Here is a 21,033-nt window from a genome sequence, read left to right on the forward strand (position 1 = left end):
GTACCACGTCACGAATCATCAGCCAATATTAGAAAATTTAGTTTAAAATGAAACCAATTTAGTTTAAGGAAATCTACCTCACCCTTATTGATGCATGTTTGACTAGTATTTGCGTGTCTACAAAACCGAAGAAAATATATTGATGCTGCCAATGTGTCTGAAAGTATTTTTTTTTTCCCCAAAAAACTGGTTTGTTTGCATGATTTGCTCACTCCTACAAAGTTATTGTGATTTATACAACCATTCACCACGATTATTTAGAGTTCAGTTTTTTTTTACATCATATAGACAAATGTTGTTGTTTTTTTTTCCCAGTAAAAATGGAATTTGTAAATTTACATACTTTACATGTTTATACCTTGCCATTGGTCATCTGTCTTTTTTTTTTTTTTTTTTTTTTTTTTTTTTTTTTTTTTTTTTTTTTTAATATTCTACTTGTTCACAAGAGCATGTTCTACGTAGAATCAAATTTCTAAAATGAGGCAACTTATTGACAAATAAGTTAATGATACAAGGATTTCAACATTTTCGTTTCAGGTCAACATTTTGCAAATTCTAAGGTCAATACAATGACCTTGTCAGCAAATGCAATCTATCGTTAAGTCGAATGTTGATTGACGTTTTCATACAAATTCTTTAGCTATTATTTTCAATTTTCGTTTGCCCGATCGTGACAAAGAGCACACGGTGAGTGTAACCGGTCTACAAGGGGTGCTTACTCCTCCATGGCACCTGAGCCATAGTTAACCTATTCAAGACGTTTAGGAAAGATAAAACATGTTTCATAACATTAAAATGACAGTCTACAGGAAATTGTTGGTCTCTGTCTTTAAAATTCTACGAAAAAGAGCTTTCAGACCTTTGAAGTATTTTATCATTTAAAAAAGGGGTCAACGTGATGCGAATGAAACATGGCTTTTGTAAAAACTAAAGCTCAATAGCAACTTTTCAGCTCAGTTGCCCATTTGGTTGGTAAGAAAGTGTATTATTTTTTACACTGACAAAACTTTTTCCCTTGCGTGGCTACTGTTATTATTGCGTTCTAGCTAATTAAAACAATATTTTTTACAGTCCGTTGAATGTACAACAAAGTATGATAGTATACTAACATGTTTATATTTTACTTCAGTGGGGTCAATCTAATATGCGATATTTAATGGAATGCGATTTTTTTCCATTCAAAAAAAAAAAAAAAAAAAAAAATCAGAAAAGATGTCTCATGCTCTCTTTAAGAAACGAAGTAGTATTTCCATATTAAATAGTGCATTTGTTCATCATAAAACCTTTATGTCTTCATAACTTGATATGTTACTTTGATGACTACAAATATAAGTAAAATATAATATACATAATGTCGCCCGCTTGGCGCAATGGTAAGAGCGTCTGCTCTAGAGTCGCGGAGTAAAGATGGATCCTTATGTCGCGGGATCGAATCCCATAGACTTGCTCAAGTCTCAGGGTTTTTTTTTTTTTTTTTTTCAATTTTTTGTTTATTTTGTATTGCTGTCTTCTGCTCTATGCCATAGTTAAATGTTATCAAACATTTATGTTTGACATTATCAACAAGTATGAAAGAGAGCAGTAAAACAGAGAGACTTGAGCAAGTCTACGAATCCCACTGTGGGACGCTTAGACCGGTCTTTCGGATTAGACCGTATAAACCGAGGTCCCGTCAGGCGTGTCGCAGAAGGTGCTGGCATGAAAGATCCCTCACTGCTCATTGGCCCTAAGTGCCGACTATAGGTCAAAAATTTCCAGCTCCCCACCGGCAAGTGGTGGCGTCTCCATATGAGTGAAACATTCTGGAGAGGGACGTTAAACAACAAACAAAGAAACAAATATTAGTAAAAGCGTATACTATTCGAAAAGCTAATGTTGGGTTAAAGTTTCAAAAACGGTGATTCGTAGCTACTATTTAGATATGCCAACTTAACAGATAATAACTAAAGATTTAAACACTCGAAAATAGGACACATATCATCTATAATTAGAATTCAGCTTCAGCATTGTCCCAGCATAGGATCATTTTCCAAACATAGCTGATTTTACAATTTGCAATTTTGCTTAAAGGGATTATAACTTCTTCCGGACTTAAATCAAATAACATGCTTCAAGAACAGTAAACAATCTTACAAATTTATACTTTAAAGGGGAAAACTAATTTTTACTGATTCGTTTTGAAAAGCGGAAAAAAATAAGATTTTATGAAATCTTTGGAAAAATTATCTGTTTGTATATATGTCAGGTAAATCGTTCAGATCGCTTCATTGTCTGACGGAAATAGGACATAGGTTATCAATTAAAATTTATAATTGAAAAAAGATCATAAAAACTTTTACACAAAATGCATTCTGTTATTCATCAATCATAAAAATGAACCCTGTCATAAAATTTGAATTATATTAGCCGATACACGTAACCTCCATTCTGTAATTAGCTGAATCGCCGGGATTCCTGAAATATAATTTATTCTGTAGTTGGGGTTTCACACACTTTTTTGGTGGAGAAACTCTCCTAGAATTTCATTGATATAATCCTTCAAAAGAATAACTAATGAATCTAATATTCAACATGAAAAATACAACAATGTACCAATGCATTTAGTTCATGTTTTGAAGAGTTAGGTGTAACTTTAATGATCTTCTACGCACGTTTTTTCCACTGAGGACCATGCGATCAAGCGTTATAAAATGTTGTTTACACATATTTTGATTTATTACTTTGTACCATTGGTCGTTTTTCATGTTAATCAAAAACAGCTTACAGTGAGAATTAGGATTTGTAAAATATTAGACAAAGTACATGTATTCATTTGTCTTGTTCTTCAAATAATAAAAGCAGCATCCAAACAGTAGCCGTTTCTTTCCAATATTCCAAGGTGATACATATTATAAACGTCATCACCCTCAAATCATTCTAGACAGGATAAATAGAGTGTACAAGTAAAGACACATAAAATTATCATCTTTATTAGTAAAAGCGTATAAGATTCGAAAAGCTAATGCTAGGGTATAAGTTTCAAAAACGGTGATTTGTAGTTACTATTTAAATATGCCAACTCAACAGATAAAAACTAAAGATTTAAACACTCGAATATAGGACATATATCATCTATAATTAGAATTTTCGATTTAATATTGTTGCGTCTCCATTTCTTTTTTTTTTCTTTTCCAGACAACAAGAATCGTATCTTTACATATACAGTCCAGTATATTGTACCGATTTTCCTCTACTAGTGTGACAAGTACTATAATTAACGACGACGTCAGAGCTAAAGAAACCACCTTTGATGTCACTCTCCCCGAGGCAGCTTTCATCTCCAACTTTACACTGTAAGAATACTTTATATAAATGTAACTTATGTTTATTGACATAAAATCTACACTGTACTGTTGATGTTAAAGAAATATCTAAGACAAAAGTCTTGCAACATTTTGCGATATAGTTTGGTGCCCTAGCCCCAGGATCATGAATCAGTTTTAAGCTTGAGAAAAAATACATCTTTTTAAAGTTTCGTTATAGATAACACATAAATTAAATTATTAAATTTTCCCTTTCATGTTATTAATCTGTCAGGGTTCTAATTTATATAGAGGGCTTGCGGCAGATGTGACCAGTCAGAAGGGGATGATTACTACTCCTAAGCACCTGATCCCATCTCTGGTTTCCCAGTGAATTCATGCCTTTTGCCCTGATCACATTTCGTATTGTTTACTGTAAAATGAGAATAATTATAGTTTGTTACGTTTGCCTTTTTCATTTATGAGACTGCTCCATGACCCTGGGGGCAGGGCTGTAGCTCAAAACTTTTACTCCGTCAAAGGAGTAAATCGAGTTTAAATGCTAAAATGATTTATTTATTTTAAATGAAACCACAAAATCTTCCATTTATTACATACACCCCCAAAGAATTCGAGATAAAATACAACACAGAGTTTGATACATCTGTTTCATGTTTGGATGTTTTTACATGAGAAAGGCATTTTATGGCTAACTAACAACCAATCTAAATGATTGACGTGATGACTCCATCGTCAACTTCCCTAATTTATAAAGCATTATACCATTAACAGCTTCATATGATTCGATAAGCAAGAATATGTTGTGCGTTCGAACAATTTTTTTAACAATAGTTAATTCCATTCATATGTCGACACGATACAGTGTATATCCCAGTGAGCTTGAAATAAAAGATACTACAGTGTTTGACATGTCTGTTTCATATTTGGATATTTTATGGAAAAAGACGTTAATGGTAATCTAACAACAAAACTTTATGATAAAAGTAATGTCTTTGACTTTTCAATCGTCAACTTCCCTTACTTATGCAGCAATATACCCTCATCACCTGCATAGCGTTTATATCTCTCAGTTGATTCGATACCAAAGAGCATGCTCTAGCTACGTATAATCACTTTTTAAAAGGAGTTGTTATTGACAAACAAGTTGATGAAACAAGAATATCAACAGTCTCGTTCAAAGTCATCATTTCGTTCTATGATCAAAACAATGACCTTGTCAGCAAATACAATCTATCATTAAGTCAAATGCTGACTGACGTTTTTAATACTAATTTTAGGCCATTATTTACACTCTGAATTGTCGAGGGATTTTCCCGTTATTTCCCGATCATGGCAAGGAGCACATGGCGGGTGTGACCAGTCGGCTCACTCCTACATGGCACCTGATCCCACTTCTGATGTTTTAGAGGTCCGTGTTTGCTCCACTCCTGATTTGTATTGTTTGAATGGACTTTTGAGCTTGAATAATGTTCGTTATCTTCAAATATTTCATTAAAAAAGGCAAGTTACGGATTAATAAGGCGATGATACAAGAGTATCAATAATCTCGTTTAAAGTCAACATTTCGCAAATTCTATGATCGATACAATGAACTTGTTTGCAAATACAGTCTTTTGTAAGTTCGAATGTTGGTTGACGTTTTTCATACAAATTTTTAAACAATTTTCATACTAATTGTCTACGGATTTGATCGTTTCCCGATTCATGACAAAAGACGGCTGTGGTGACCGGTCAACAGATATATATATTCCTATGTGTCACCTGATCCCACCTCTGATGCTTTATAGATCCTTGTTTGTTCTGCTCACAGTTCTCATTGTTTAATTTTATTGTTTGATAATTATAATTTTCTTCACATTTCATTTATAATATTTTTAAGGTTCATATATCGTTCAGTTAAAATGAACTTTACTGTGATAATGTGAATTAGATATATATTATCATAATCATTTTTGGGGGACATTGTATATCCCCCTAAAAATCAAATCAGCAATATCAAAAAGTGCTTTATTTGAATGGGCAAATGGAGAAATTGTGAAATTCACATATTATCTTCTATATGATGTAATTTTGTTCCCAACTCGTTTATGGTTAAATGAAGGTTTATAGTTTTGAAAGTATTTATAATCATAACCTTTTCTTAATACTTGTTTATCTGTTTCTGTTTGCATAGATCAGAGGAAATTCGAGAAGACAAATTGTTTCTCATTTTTTGTTTTGGTTTTAATCAGAATAATACCCGTCATTTCATGATATAGATAACATTAGCTAGAGGTATTAGACTTTCTTTCAGCAAATTACACAAAAATGTTACTACATACTCAGCTTGCATTTCCTCTGCTTTTAATTATATATCAATATCACGATTACAAATGACATTTCATAAAAATTCTAACACTAGGATTAACTTCATTCATTAATTATCACCTTCTCTACTGAATGTCATCTCCAAAAAGATGGTTAATTTATGAATTTATGCCCCCCCCCCCCCCCCCCCTGAAATGATGAAAGCATATATTACAGAAGAAATATTTTTAGGGAGATTGATGGAAACATTTATCCAGGAGAAATTAAAGAAAAGGATATTGCTAGAAATACATATGACAACGCAAGATGGAAGGGTCATTCTGCTGGTCACATACAAACTAGGTACAAATTCATACTGAAATGTATCCATTGTGTTTGTAAGTATCTCAGATGTATAAAGGACATTCCATTCTTTCATATTCGAAATTAAATTCAGAAATTTGTAATAGGAAGATATTGATCTGCATATTTAAGTTTTTCTATCACTTTTCTTTAACAACATAGTTCTTTAATATGCTATCCAATGATTTGTACTGCAGTTAAATGTTGATAAATAATGTATGACAACTGTTGTTTCAGACCAAGGGACACTAACATGTTCAAAATTTCAATAAATATCGCGGCCTTTAGCGAAGTAACCTTCATTTTAACATACAACGAGTTGTTACAACGACGACGAGGGATCTACGACCACACGATCTATGTGAATCCCGGTCAGATAGTAGACAGTTTGTTAGTGGAGGTCACAATACAAGAGTCACGTGCCATCACCCAGCTGCACGTGTCACCACTAAGGAATGATATTCTCACTGAACACCAGAACAGAAGTGAGTAAATTAAATAAAGATACGCATGATAGAAGGTTCTTAGCTGCGTGACATTGCTCTTGACAAACTTCACAGTGTGCTTGCTGATGGGGCAAATATCGTTTCCATTTACAGTCCCTGAAACGTTCTACTTTCCCACTTGAACGGTGAGCGAACGCTGAACGAACGGTGAACGAACGCTGAACGAACGCAGAGCGAACGGTGAGTGAACGATGTGTGAACGCTGAACGCAACTTTGTGAACGATGTGTGAACGGTGAACGGTGAGCGAACGCAGAACGCGAACGGAGCGCAAACGCGAACGCAAAGTGAACGGTGAACGAACGGTGAACGCTAGATGAACGATATATTCGGAATGCCTCTGATCTTTTCCTTGCATTGACTATTTTATTGTATTATAATGTCAGGTGCCAAAAAAAAAGTAATAAATAAATAAGTAAACCAATAAATGAATGAATAAATAAGTAAATAAAATAAATTCTCCAAAATTGTCCTAAGAAAGACGATTCATGCACATTAAGTTTTTAATCATACGATTTTTAACGCATTAAAACATTGCAATTGTTGCCGAACGCTGAAGTATAAAAGATATTTTTTTTAGTTGGAAAATAAAAATGTTCATTCTTATTTGATAACAAATCAGAGAAAACTTCTGACTTATAGAATGAATTAAAGCGATTGTAACATCCATTCATATATCTCCGTGTCAAGGCGATTTCATGTAAAGTAATGAAAAAAATTAATTACAAAGGTCAGTGGACGTTTTGCATTTATACGCTCGTATTTTAAATTTTAATACAATAATATATTATGTGTCATTTCTATTTTTCATGATGATTTATTGAGCAGACTTCTACATGTATCTGTAGATGGCCGAGATTATACTCGAACAAGAAAATACAAAGATACATATTCATTTTATTTGTTATAAATTCAATTTTCAGAACTTGATATTTAAGTAATATGCTGTTATAATTTTTATTAAACAGACAAATGAGAGAGAGAGAGAGAGATTCCGTTTTAGCCCCCCCCCCTCCTTCCTTTCAGGCTTCACTAAATGTTTGTACCTATATCAAACAATAACTCTGAAATTTTTTTCTAAATATATTAGACAATGAAAGTAACTTTTTTTTTAAATCAACAAATCATATCCATCTGTTTGACAGTATTACTCGTTTTTATTTTCCTGCTTCAAGTTCACACGAAGTCCACGTGCTTGTCCTGTCAATCAAAATCATTCGACCCTGTGCAGGTGTGAAAGTTTCGTCACATCGAAGACGAAGTGCGAGTATTTCCAACAAGTTATAACATTTATTTTTATCATTTCTAGATTTGATACCAACATTTGAATAATAAATGAATAAAATATATTGGGCATTAACACTTGAATTTGAAACATACTCTCTGCCAATTTCAAATACCACCGCCGACACGTGTACATTGTGAACTACTATTGTTTTGTGACTTTTTTAGATGCATGTTTGTTTTGAGACTGAAATTTTTGTTCTAAAAAAGACCTTAACTTTTTTTAACAGGTTAATTAAAATTTTCTGGAAATACAGTACTGACTAAGTAACCGATTTAGGGGAAAAGGGGGGGGGGTTAATCATATCGAATGGCAAACATATAAAGTTACGGTGAAGAAAGAATTTTTTTCTCTATAACTATAGACTTTACATACATGTATTATAGTAGCGAAAATTCTGTAGTGCATTACATTTTAAATAAATATTTCCTTTAAATACACTATCAATTTAATTCGCTCCAAAGATAATAAATTAACAGGATATCCGCAGTACTATGTATAACTCTCAGAACTAGTTCTATCATATTTTCTGTAGTAACTGAGTTAAAAAACGCGTTAGAAATAAATATTTTCGTAATTTTGCTGCGTAATTATTTGACTTAGATAATTATATCTCCATTAACGATTTGTCGTCTTTAACAAAACAACAAAATTGCCCTTAGTTAAATTTAATATTTCAGCATCGTTCTACATAGGTACAGAATGTGCTTATAACAACATTTATTTTCCAGAGTAATTTAATAAATAACCTAATAGCTAAGTTAGAATAATAAAAATATATATCTTAGATATTTTCCCCCATGAAATAATGATTCTTCAAACACGATATGTTAGTTATTAAATTAAAAAATCTGTAACTCCTTACCTACAAAAAGATAAGTCCTTTCACTTGGGAGTTCCGAATGGCAATGAAAACTGAACGATAGGTGAACGCTGAACGCAAGGTGAACGCAAAGTGAACGGAACGAAGAGCGAACGCTGAACGCTTTGTGAACGGTGAACGCGAGCGCACGGTGAACGGTGAACGCAAAACTGTGAACGGAGAGCGAACGGTGAACGCACGGTGAACGAACGGTGAACGCACGCTGAACGAACGGTGAACGAACGGTGAGCGAACGGAAAAATGGGAAAGTAGAACGTTTCAGGGACTGTAACCATGCCTTATGACGTCACAGTGAACATACAAATGGTATAAAAATGGTATATTTTTACATTGTACCTTCAATAGACACATCTGTTGGAATACAAAGTGTAAAAGTAAATATTTGAACAAAGAGATTGTATGAAAATTACACGTTAATCTCAGTAGAAGAGTCTCTTACCTTCAATGTAAAACTTTTTTTTCTTAAATTAACAAAAATCAATAATTAATTTATAGATATATAATATTAAGAAAGAAGGTACACAAACCTTAAGAAACCTTGGGATCAAGTGGTTATTACTTACGAAATATCAAGAATTCTTCCTCTTCCTCTATTAAATGGTAGAACTTTGAAGACAACATCGAAATGAATTTGAATTTGCATGTGCAAGGAGTTTGCTTTTGATTTAAGCAAAAAATAGATAGATACATGTATCTTACTATTTGAGTACATATACATTTCATGTCATTTGTTGATAACAATGTTTGAAAGTCTATGCTTAATTTTAATTTTAAAAAGAAGTACTAGACCTGGAGGCTTGTGAAAACTTGGTTAACAGCACCATATAAACTTAGTCCTTGTCAAAAATTTGTAACGAATCAACGTCAAAAAAGTAAAATTATAATTAAAATAAATCTCTTAAAACTTTCACAGCGATTATATAACAATAATTTAATATTATTGTCACGTAGCAATACATTTCATAGAGGGACATTTTTAAGTTAAAGCTTAGTTGTAATTAGATGCAGTAATTGGACAATTTAAATTCAGAGGTAAGTTTTGTTACATTAGTAGCCTTGTCTTTTCTCATTTACAGCACTAACTAACTAACCTCTATTGCCATGTAAATTTGTAGGTGAATAAATCACATTGTGTGTACGGTACAGAGTGATAAATTTCTTGATTTGCTAATTAAATGTCCTCACATTGTTATTTATGATAGGTCTTTAAAATATTTGATAATAAAACAAACATAATGTATGAGAATTACACTGACCTCAAATTCTGATTTTTTTCTTTACGCGACATACATTTCGTCTTTATGAATAAGCCATAATTTGTTTAATAGAACACGGTTTATTTACAAGTTGCTAACATACACCTTTTTTCCCTTTTTTTTACCCTTAGCATTTACGAACTATAATAGTGAATTGTTAAATCATGAAAGTTTTGAAATTATTCAACAATAGTTTCAAAGATTCTCAGTATTCATAAATCGTCATGTACTTTTTTACTTTATAACATGAAAGCAATTATAAAAAGAGTCAAAATCTTTGTTCTCAGTTTTCTATTGGTACTTTCTTATTTTGTCTTTTAAAGATCAGAAAAGACGAAATGCCAAAGGAGTATTAAGGAAAAAAAGACGTGAAAGTTTTAAATTATTTTTTCAAAAATCAATCAAGGCCTCAAGGTTGATTTGCAATAATCGTTACGAAGTGTAAATTGATGTATAATTTCAAATAAAAATTTCGTTTGGTATTTTATTTTTTAAGATCATTCAATGATGAATTCCAAGTTCCCTTTAGCGGAAAAAATGGCCTTCATGTACATGTACTTTTAGTGGAATATGAATTTTAAAATGGGTCTATATAAAGCTACCAATGACAAAGCCGGTACATGTAGTTTGATATTTAAAAATATCAGAATTGTATTTATTTATTACAATGTTTACCGTTACAATCTTATTTTGAAATAATTTCATTTCCATGTTTTCTATAAAATACAGTAAAATATGGAGTTTGCATTTTGGTGTAGTTTTATTTCTCATGTTATTTGTCTCTGAAAAACTTGAGGTAAAAGTAAATTTTATAATTACACGTGTATATTTTCTTTTGTTTGTTTTTGAAGTGATGATTAAGTGATAAATCTCCCATTGCTCCGTAGTACTTTTGAACTCATCACTTTGATTTCTTAGCTGAAGCGAAAAGTGAAATAGATGGCGGTATGGATCCACATATGGTAGTGCAAATAAAAATTTCAGAAATTCACTGTTAAGTAAAACTGTGTGGGATTAAACATACTGAAACATTGATCATGTGAAATAATTATGACTGCCCTTGGCTCGAGTTTGGGATCCACTGTAAGAATCTGTTTCGGAGATTGGTTTTTCAGCAATGGGTATTTTAGTTATTGTTGTGCAAGCTGGATTTTGTCATTGTTTATGACATTTATAGTAAGTATGCTACCAAAAGCAATGCAATGCATGAAAGTCCAACTGTATTAAGATTCTTACATGTATTATATTGACCCTGAACAGTTTTATTCCTTCATTTGTCTTTTTTTTTACGATACACTGCAAAAGTTTCCGCAGTACTGTACAATGTTAGTTAAATCAAAAATTTTAATCAAATAGTGATAAATGTAATGTTCTGGATATTGGACGACTCTACTAACTAGGTGTTTTGTAAGAGTTAACCATTCTGTACATACAGATTCAGAAAATATAAGCCAGATTAATAATCATTAACATTCTGGAGATGCCAACTCCATCATTTCAGAAGGAGCAAATGGTAACGCCATATACATTTACATAATGTGACCTCAGAGAATGATTCTCTGCAAATTAATGTATCCACGGTGTGTTTATCATAATTTTTTCTACACAGATAAGGTTCTTTGAAGTCTTAATGAGAAGTTTCTTGGCTTTTGATCACTTAAAAAGGTCATAATATTCAAAGAATATATAAAGTTGATTCATGTAAAAGTCGATCGAGTTGAGCTTTTATCCTACAAAATATGGATCAAGGTGAACAACAAATAATATAAACACACACACACACACACACACACCCTCACACACAATGTCATTGTTGATTTTTAGGTCTTTGTAGATTTTATATTTATTGTTAGTTTGTTTCTGTTGTAAAATATAATTTCAATAGCTGTAAAATATTATTTGCCAATACAACGTATTGTTGGGTAGAATTTTGACTGACACGATTCATATTAATTGTAAGATAATCGTTTCATACTTCGTATGATCAATATAGAGAATGTCACTGGTCGACAGGGGTAGTGTTTTTAGCAGTTTTACCCTGTTTATTGCGAATCGTATTGTTAACAGAATTTATGAGGGTGATCACCTATGTTTGATGTCTTTTCTTTTTTTCATTAAATTATGCAAAATAGACTTCATTAAAGAAAAACCGCATTGTTTGCAAAATAGAATTGCTTATGTTTTGGAGAGGTAGTCTTTGAAGTTGAGATCTATTTAACACCATTATTTAATTAGTATTCTTTAGGCATATGCAAAATAACGTTACCCTTTAAGAAATTGATGATATAGGTATTAAATTTCGGTAATACAACAAAGATATAACTTAAAACATTTATCAAGCAACTCCTTTTACAAATTTCTTTTTCATGTTTAGTTCAAAATATCTATGCATCTGTTCGGAGACCTTCACTGACTTCTGCCTACATTCGCTACAATCCTTCACCAGAAGATCAGAAGAGGGCCTCGATGCAAGGAATGGCGGGGTTATTTGTTGTTGAATATGACGTTGAAAGGACCACAAATGTTGGAGAAATTCTGGTAGGGGCTTAAATGTGCAAAACATTTCTGTGTAAGAAATTTTACGCTCACTGTTGTCAAACTTCATTTTTGTGCGATTAACCTTTTTAAGTTTTGCATGCAGGTTTCTTGCCCGAGCAAGTACATTAAGTTGAATTCTGTTAGCATTGTTAATTCGGTATAAAGAAATCGCAGAAGAAAATCATGTTGCATTTAGTAAAAATGACAAAGTAATTTTATTCTGAGTACATCATTCAGTAATATACAAAATGTTGTAGGAACTCCCGACTGTGAGAACATAATGCAAAACAAAGACAGATGAAGTTTGCATCTCAAGAGTTTTGCGGCCCTATTCCCCGATTTCCTGAGATGTTGTCCTTATAATGCTTATTTATTATAGGTTGTAAATGGTTATTTTGTCCACTATTTTGCACCGCAAGGAATACCAAGGATGAGGCGGAAAGTACTTTTTATTTTGGACTCCAGCGGCTCGATGATAGGAACGAAAATTAATCAAGTTAAGATTGCAATGTCTGAGATTCTGTCTAACCTCGACAATGGGGACAAATTCAACATCATTCAGTTTGCTGGTAACGTCACAAAATGGTGGAACCGCTCGGCGTTAGTCGAGGTTAACCAGTACAGCGTGAATGCCGCCAGAAACTTCATAAATGACATAAAAGCGGACGGATGTGAGTGTTCTCATGATGTTGAAAAACTGTTTGTGTTGCCCTGTGGTGGCATTTTGTCTTTTCCCTACAGTTTATGGCTGTAAAAATGATATGTATTGTGTGATATAAACTGCGCAGACAAGATATTAAAACTATTGTCTACTACTTTCTTTATGAATGATGATAATGGTGTTAATGGCCACATATTTTTTTACCCCTATACAGCATTTAAATCATTTTCTTGTAACATATACGTTAGTCACCTTTGAGTTCACAGCCTGTTTTGAATTTTCTTCTTATTCTTCATATTAATATTTCTCTTACTGTTACAACCATCAGAAACAGTTTAATAAATGAGCCACGGAAGTTGCACCAACCTATAGGACAACGCTCTTTCCTCTTTGCTTTTTCTTGTGAAAATATAAAACTCATTATAACCGATAACGCAAAAATGATAAACGGATTCCAGTGTGAAGATTAATCCTAAAAAAGGACACATTATTGTTAGATATCGGCACTCTGAATAAGAAATACCAAATTGCTTAGATGAAAACTAACCTTTTTTAGAAATAGAAGGAAAAAACCAAACAAGTTCAAAAACTGTTCTAGATTCAAATTTGTTTTCCTTTTGCATGCTTACATTTATTTTGTTTTTGGTCCCATTTTAAAATCAGCTTTTAACGTATATGAAGTCATGATTTCATACATTGCGCAGGGACAGACATCAATGCTGCTGTATCGAAGGGACTGCAACTGATCCAGGAGGATGATGAAGATGGTTTCTCTTCCTTAATAATCTTCCTCACAGATGGTGCGGCGACGGAAGGAGAAACAGATCATTCTAAAATACTGGATACCATAAGCAAAATAAATAAGAAAAGCATTCCGATTTTCAGTCTTTCGTTTGGCGAAGACGCCGATTATGGGTTTCTGAAAAAGATGTCAGCTCAGAATAACGGGTTTGTTCGTAAAATTTACGAGGCATCAGATGCATCTCTCCAGCTCACAGGTTTTTATGGTGAAATTGCATCCACTTTATTATCAAACTTGACCTTTAGATACTTAGATGATACCATTGTTGGAAAATCTGTCACAAATACAATTTATCCTAGCTTCTTCGAGGGATCTGAAATCATTATCGCGGGAAAAATATCAGAACTCAATATTTCAGCTATGAATTTAGAAATATGTGGTACGAGTTCTAAAGGACCTTTAGAGTGGCGAACCGCAACTGGAAACAATATATTTGATTTAATTCAGGATGCTCCAAGTGAATTAGTGGCCTCCAACTTTTCAGATATTACAGAGAAGATATGGGCATATATGACAATCAAACAGCTCTTAATTAATAGGCTTCGTGAACGGAATAATACGGCAAGAATAGAGTTAAAAAAGAAGGCTCTGGAGCTTGCCTTGAAGGTAATTATGTAAATTGGTGTCAAAATCAGATATTTTTATAGCAGATATAAAGAGAACCCTGCACAGATGGTCTTATGAACACAGTAAATTAAGAATAGGGTTTAAACCACAATTTATATTTAGAAATTGACTGCATTGTACTTACTCCTTTTTCACTGTCTTAAAAAATCTACTGATGGAAGAGCGTCACCATGACGAGTTATTCAATGACTTATTCTAATTTAATCATTTTTGTTGATATCGATGTACCTGTAAATCACTAATGGCCCTTATAGAAATCTATTACAAAAAGATCGATGGTAAAAGAATCTTATTTGTTTTAAAACTATCCTAACAGTGGCTCGTGGTTTCTGCGTAGTAACTCGGGAAAAATCGGGATTTGTAATGTCACAGGAAGAAAGTTTGTCGTTTTCACACCCTTATTTTGTAAACATCGATAAACAAGAAGATGATATTTTTAAAGCATTTGAATGCAGCATCTTCAATCAAAAGACATTTTCGAAAAAAAAATCTACAATTACAAAATGAATATGTACAGAAATAGGTCTTTCGCGATGTGACGAAAAATCTTACAAATTTGATTTTACACAAATTAAAATGGCACGCGGTAGAAAGTCTCATAGTTAGAAACTAACCCACATTTGTTACGAACATTGAACTCTATTGTAACAAAGGTGAATTTGTGTCAGGGGTTGATATGGTGGTTAAAACTTTAAAACAATTCAAGAAAAGTCCTTAGCCTTGACTGAGAAAAGCATAAGAATATTGATTTACGACAACAGAATATAATTTGCGACATCCAAAGAACGTCTTACTTGATACTGTATTTATTATTTTCATTGTTGTAGTATAATTTTGTAACACCCCTGACGTCTATGGTGGTGACAAGACCACAGGACGAAAATGTGATTCAACCCAATGGTAAGAAATAAAGACGGTTCTTGATTTATGAAGTGTCATAAAAATCTTTCTAAGCAAGGCTTGTCTTTGAAGAGACAACTTGGTAAATATTTAAATAATTACTCTGGTTTTCTCATTTTCTGAACGAAGGAACTCGCTCTGTACATCGTCAGAAATTTTTGTAAATTGATAACACAGACATAAATTATTATAATGTATATTATGCCAAAATATTTTCGATAAATTTCCTGTAATATCATTTCAGTCCTTATATGATATATAGTCGCCCGCGTGGCGCAGTGGTTTGAGCGTCTGATCTAGAGTCGCGGAGTAAGGAGTTGATCTTTACGTCGCGAGTTCGAATCCCACTGCGGGACGCGGAGACCGGTCCTTTGGATGAGACCGTATAAACCGAGGTCCCGTGTCGCAGTAGGTGCTGGCACGAAAAGGATCCCTCACTGCTCAATGGCCATAAGTGCTGAGTATAGGTCAAAATTTGTAGCCCTCACCGGCAAGTGGTGGCGTCTCCATATGAGTGAAAAATTCTCGAGTGGGACGTTAAACAACATACAATCAATCATCTATGATATATAGAAATTCTCAAGAGAAGAAAGAGCAAATAATTTTTAGGAATTAGTATCATTAAGGACAAGATCTATTCAATAAATGGTACCTGCAGATTTCTTAAATTTCATAAATGAATTCATTTAATGATAGTTTGTTCAAATAAGGTGTATCGGAACATAATTTGTAGAAAGAGACAACAACAAAAGTCATATTTTAAAGTGTCAATTTCAATGAGGTATGAGTAAACAAGATATAATTATGTTAGTTTTGATGAAATGTATCCAGATTGCCTACAGACTCTCCGAAAACGGTAATTTCTTTGTTCTTGTCCCATTCTTTTGAAGAAAGATTGAATATAATAGACATCGGGATTACTTCTGACATGATTCACAATGAAAAACATGAAAATGCTTCATTTTCTATAGTACATGTGTTCAATTACGGTTGCAAAGTACGGGAAAATGCAAGTTGGAAAAAATTGCGATGTCGTTATAGATAGAGCACGAAAAAGACAATTTAAACTCATTTACCAGATCTTACCAGATCTTGACCTTTGAGTTGCTCATGAAAATAATATAAAAAATGGCTATTTTACAAAATCGCCATTTTAACTTATGTATGAAATTGGTGTACATGAAATTATTCGCTTATAGAAGTTTTTTTGTATTTTTTTCTAAATGATAAGTTTGATTTGTTTCAGCTTACCATGGGTTTATTTATATTGTCTTTTCTAATTTTTTTAGCTTTAATATTGATAATATTTAAGCTGATTATTGGTTATTTGTGTTTTTTGTTTATTCTATTATACATTTTTTTTCTGTTTCAGCTGACTATGGTCTGTTTTACATTACTTCTTTTCAAATTACTTTATAAATTTGATACACCTGAAACACTAATTATGGATTATATGATTTTCTTTCTTCTTACTTAAATCTTTTTTTTCTTTCAGCTGACTATGGGCTAAATGATAGTCCTCATTCTGTATGGGGCAGTGCCTTAACGGGAAGCAAAGGCTTGGCTCTCGCTGGAAATTCTCCTTCCTTTGGTAATGTTAGACAAACATACAAATGTACGAGTAAACGATTTTAAAAAGTTAAATCAATTTTTTGTATTGTATGATATATGTACGTCAATCTGAATGTAGTCATTGTACAGAATACGCGAGGCAATGGAAATTATCCTTCCTTTAATTTGGTAATGTTAGTCCAACACAGGAGTGAACAGTTATGAAGGTTTAATATTGAATTTTGTATTGTACGATAATACTCATCCTAAGAGATATATATTTTTTATTAACAAAAGTTCGGAATGTTCCTGTCGAAGCCGAACTTTTACACCATTTTAAAACAAATTTAAAACAATTACTGGTAGCGACTTAAAATAGTTTTTTTTTTTTTTTGTGCACAACTTGTACAGTTCACACCATTACTTCAAAACAAACTGCAAACAATGCCACATAAATACTTTATTCATTTGTTACATGCATTTATTTCATAAACCATGTACATGGATTGTTTGGGGGATGTGTATTCCAGAAACTTGGACATGGTCTGATGTAATTTTAACCTGTGGTCTTGAAGAGAGAGCCATCCTAGAGATTAATTAATGCTTGTACTTTATCAATGATCTTGCTTTTCTCTCACCATATCATAAACACATGGAAATCATCTAATATTGCTATAAAAATTACAAAAACAAGTTATATAAAACTAATATATTCTCTTTAAAGTTGATAGTGATCCTCATTTTATCGTACGAGTCAAAGGTCTGGACTCCTCAGTATGTTTTGATGTAATGGGGACCGACGGAGATGTTTACAATCTTGTAAAGGATGAGATCTCAGGTAGGTCTATTGCTTGTCATCAGTTTCCATTGTAATTCACTGCTTTATTATGTGAAACTGTCAACAGTGTGTTGAAAATCGTGAAAATACAACAAGATTTGTGGCAATATTTATGTTGACATATGCCATCATAATCCGTTTCTCTGAAGAAAAAGTGAAATTAGATATAGCGGGGCAATCTAAGCAAAATTTATTTAACTCTTGTTTATTTTCACAGCTTTAAACACATCTCATGTCATACAATGTCCCTAATTTATTACAATTTAACTGTGTTTAGTTTTTTGTATCAAATAAGGGGACAAATTCGGCTGTTACCATACCTTGTCCTTTAAAAGATAGATGAATATTTTCAATCGTACAATAGTGATATTAAAAAAATGGTAAAATATGACACTGAAAGAATCTACGAATGATTCTCAACCTTGTGATTCTAAATGTTCGTATTTTTCTTTAATCGATAGCATAATGGTTGTACTACTTCTTTCCTGTATCTATACATAACATATTATTAAAGATTTCTTCAAAAACTCTGTTGACCTTAGTTCATGTTAGCTGTGTCATTCAATCGTGAAAAAGACAGTAATTGTGTAGAAAAAAGATCTATGTAAGTCATTAAGACTATTGTTATTTTAGTAATTATGATTTAACTGTCATTGTATTTGGCATGCATGGCCTACATTTGAAAACTTTTCTTTATTTAAGTGATTTCTATAACTCATGTCTGCTAGGTAAACCATGTGCCATAATTATGAACTAATTGCATAATTCTTTAGCAAACCATTTTAGCAATTAATTAAGATGTGCAAAAATAATTAAATTCTGGCTTTCTGATAACATACTTTTGAAAGATGAAACGAACAGAATGAACATGATTGTAGTTTTCAAATGAAAATTAAAAAAAAAAATGTATTCAAGAACGTTTACAACGTGCTAATGTCCAAGGTCCTCATCATATTTAGGAAACGTCTAGTGTTATAAAGAATTATAGATGGAAAGACTAAAATAAACAATCTACTATTATCACACGTTATGTAGAGGTTCATCATTACTGTTGGGGCAAAACTCAGCTACAGTTATAACATTTTTTTTTAAATATAAAGTACATCAAGTCGAAAGCATATATTAAGCTCATGCTTCCTTTTCCTACACCATACAATCAATCAATCCTTTCCCTACATTCAATTAAAGAGTGAAATTATAGTTTGTTATCATCCCCAACAACAAATGCAACAAATCATAAATTATATTAACACTAGGTTTAATCGCTGTACAGATGCTTTAAATCATGCAGTTTGCCAACAATAAAACTTCACCAACTTTTCTGCAAATTCTTTGCACTCTTTGACAGGGATCGTAGCAATATAAACCTCACTTTTAGATCTTATACCTAATAGCATATGAAGTGAATGTCACTTATATTGCATAATGAGATCGTATCGTCGAATTGAAATTTGGCACAATACTTATTGAGTGAAGCACATGGCCATTGTACTTAAAAACTTCTCGAATCCTAACGATTAATTTACATCAAGTGTCAAATTTTCTTAATATTAATGTATTAGATATAAAGCGAGGCTTTCTCCACTGATTGAACTTATTTTCTGCACTAAAACAAAAAGTTGAATTGATATTTGTTTATTAATTAGATTTGATACAACACTGCCACGTAACTTTCTACAATCCTTAGTATACTGTATTTCATGTGAATGTCCTAGCAAATATATCACATCACCCAAACATTTGCAATTGTTTCCAATAAGGAATTTCTTCAAAACATCGTTAACTTTATACAAAATACGAATTGTACCACTTAAGATCTGACGAGACTTTCCTCAGATATCTGTTTTTTTTGTCTCTTTCTCTCTCTCTCTCTCTCTCTCTCTCTCTCTCTCTCTCTCTCTCTCTCTCTCTCTATATATATATATATATATTAATAATTATCATTATCTTTTGATTTCTACACTGTTTTCAAAATGTTTATAAAAAATATAAAGACCAACAATTTTAAAATCGGCAATTCAAGTGATATCCACTGGGATTTTATAGGAAATACCATTACCTAGTATCCAGCATAAATGCCTGCAGGTAATGCACATTAATTTTTGTGATAAATTTGTTAAAGTAGCAATATGTAAAGTTCTGATGAAAAATATATATCATCGAGGAACGTCACGTTTTATCCAAATTTTTTTTATATGTAAATATACCTCACGAGTTAGCAGAAATGTTTTACATCCTTCAATTAAAGAAATCCCTGACTTGAAAACGAAAGTATGGAATATGATCAAATGTGTAGTGTGTAATTGATGCTTTGTCGTCAGTTTATTTCTGACATGGTTTTTCCTTTTCTGGCAGACCTTTGGTTGGCGTTGAAAGCACATTACTAATTTGTACTCATTACAGTAAAGGAAAATACTCATGATCAAACCAAATTAATCGAAATTTGCATTCCAACAATCTATGTTTTTCTACACATTTCATGCTAAACTTGAATAGCCTTTCACACTAAATTTGAATGAATATTGCAGTTTATTAATAAAAGAAATCCCATAAATTCCATTCAATAATATCTAGCGTATAGCGATGGTCTCGCCAAACCCCGATGGTCTGCGCCAAACCCCGATGGTTTGATGTCGGTACGGACGCCAAGGTCCGATGGTCACGCCAAAGTCCGATGGCTCGTTTCCTATGAGACGCGCTGCGCTAAAGTGCGATGGTCTGACACGCCAAAGTCCGATGGTGCCGAGAAACAATCAACGTTTATGACGTCACAATATTCCGACGTCAATCCTTGACGCCTTTGTCCTGCATTCAAAAGCCATCAGTTCAGTATTCGTCCTCGCATACAATTTTACCGATTTTGCTTATTGCTTGCACCCACCAGAGATATTAGGGCTAGTCCTCGCACACCACTCGACTGATTAGGGTTAGTCCTTGCTTCGCACCAACCCGAGAAATTTAGGGTTTGTCCTCGCACACTAGTCGAGTGATTAGGGTTAATCTCGCACCCACCCAAGATATCTAGGTTATAGTTGTTACACACTTTTCGAGCGATTAGGGTTAGTTTCGCACCTATCCGAGAGATTAGGGTTAGTTTTCGCATAATGATATTAATTTATACTTATTCAAGACCTTGGCATGGCGCGGCATTGCAGTTTGGCGCTGTAGTACTATGACGCCACAGACGTCAATCGTTTTTCCCGTTTTTCCGCACCATCGGACTTTGGCGTGTCAAA

The 21,033-nt window shown here is 32.9% G+C and overlaps 1 protein-coding gene across 1 annotated transcript in view; it reads left to right on the plus strand.

Moving 5' to 3' along the window:
- LOC133187568 (inter-alpha-trypsin inhibitor heavy chain H3-like) overlaps window positions 1–21,033 on the plus strand; it is a 39,192-nt gene that overhangs the window by 11,998 nt on the left and 6,161 nt on the right. Inside the window, exons 2-10 of the mRNA XM_061322980.1 lie at window positions 3,175–3,332; window positions 5,841–5,951; window positions 6,189–6,436; window positions 12,255–12,418; window positions 12,798–13,089; window positions 13,784–14,487; window positions 15,336–15,408; window positions 16,904–16,999; window positions 17,684–17,797. Coding sequence (XP_061178964.1) covers window positions 3,175–3,332; window positions 5,841–5,951; window positions 6,189–6,436; window positions 12,255–12,418; window positions 12,798–13,089; window positions 13,784–14,487; window positions 15,336–15,408; window positions 16,904–16,999; window positions 17,684–17,797 — 1,960 coding nt within the window. The remainder of the gene's footprint in view (window positions 1–3,174; window positions 3,333–5,840; window positions 5,952–6,188; window positions 6,437–12,254; window positions 12,419–12,797; window positions 13,090–13,783; window positions 14,488–15,335; window positions 15,409–16,903; window positions 17,000–17,683; window positions 17,798–21,033) is intronic.

Source organism: Saccostrea echinata, unplaced genomic scaffold, assembly GCF_033153115.1.
Source record: "Saccostrea echinata isolate AGI-Se365-2 ecotype Australia unplaced genomic scaffold, CSIRO_AGI_Sech_v1 ptg000015l, whole genome shotgun sequence".
In the NCBI taxonomy this organism is placed as follows: Eukaryota; Metazoa; Mollusca; class Bivalvia; order Ostreida; family Ostreidae; genus Saccostrea; species Saccostrea echinata.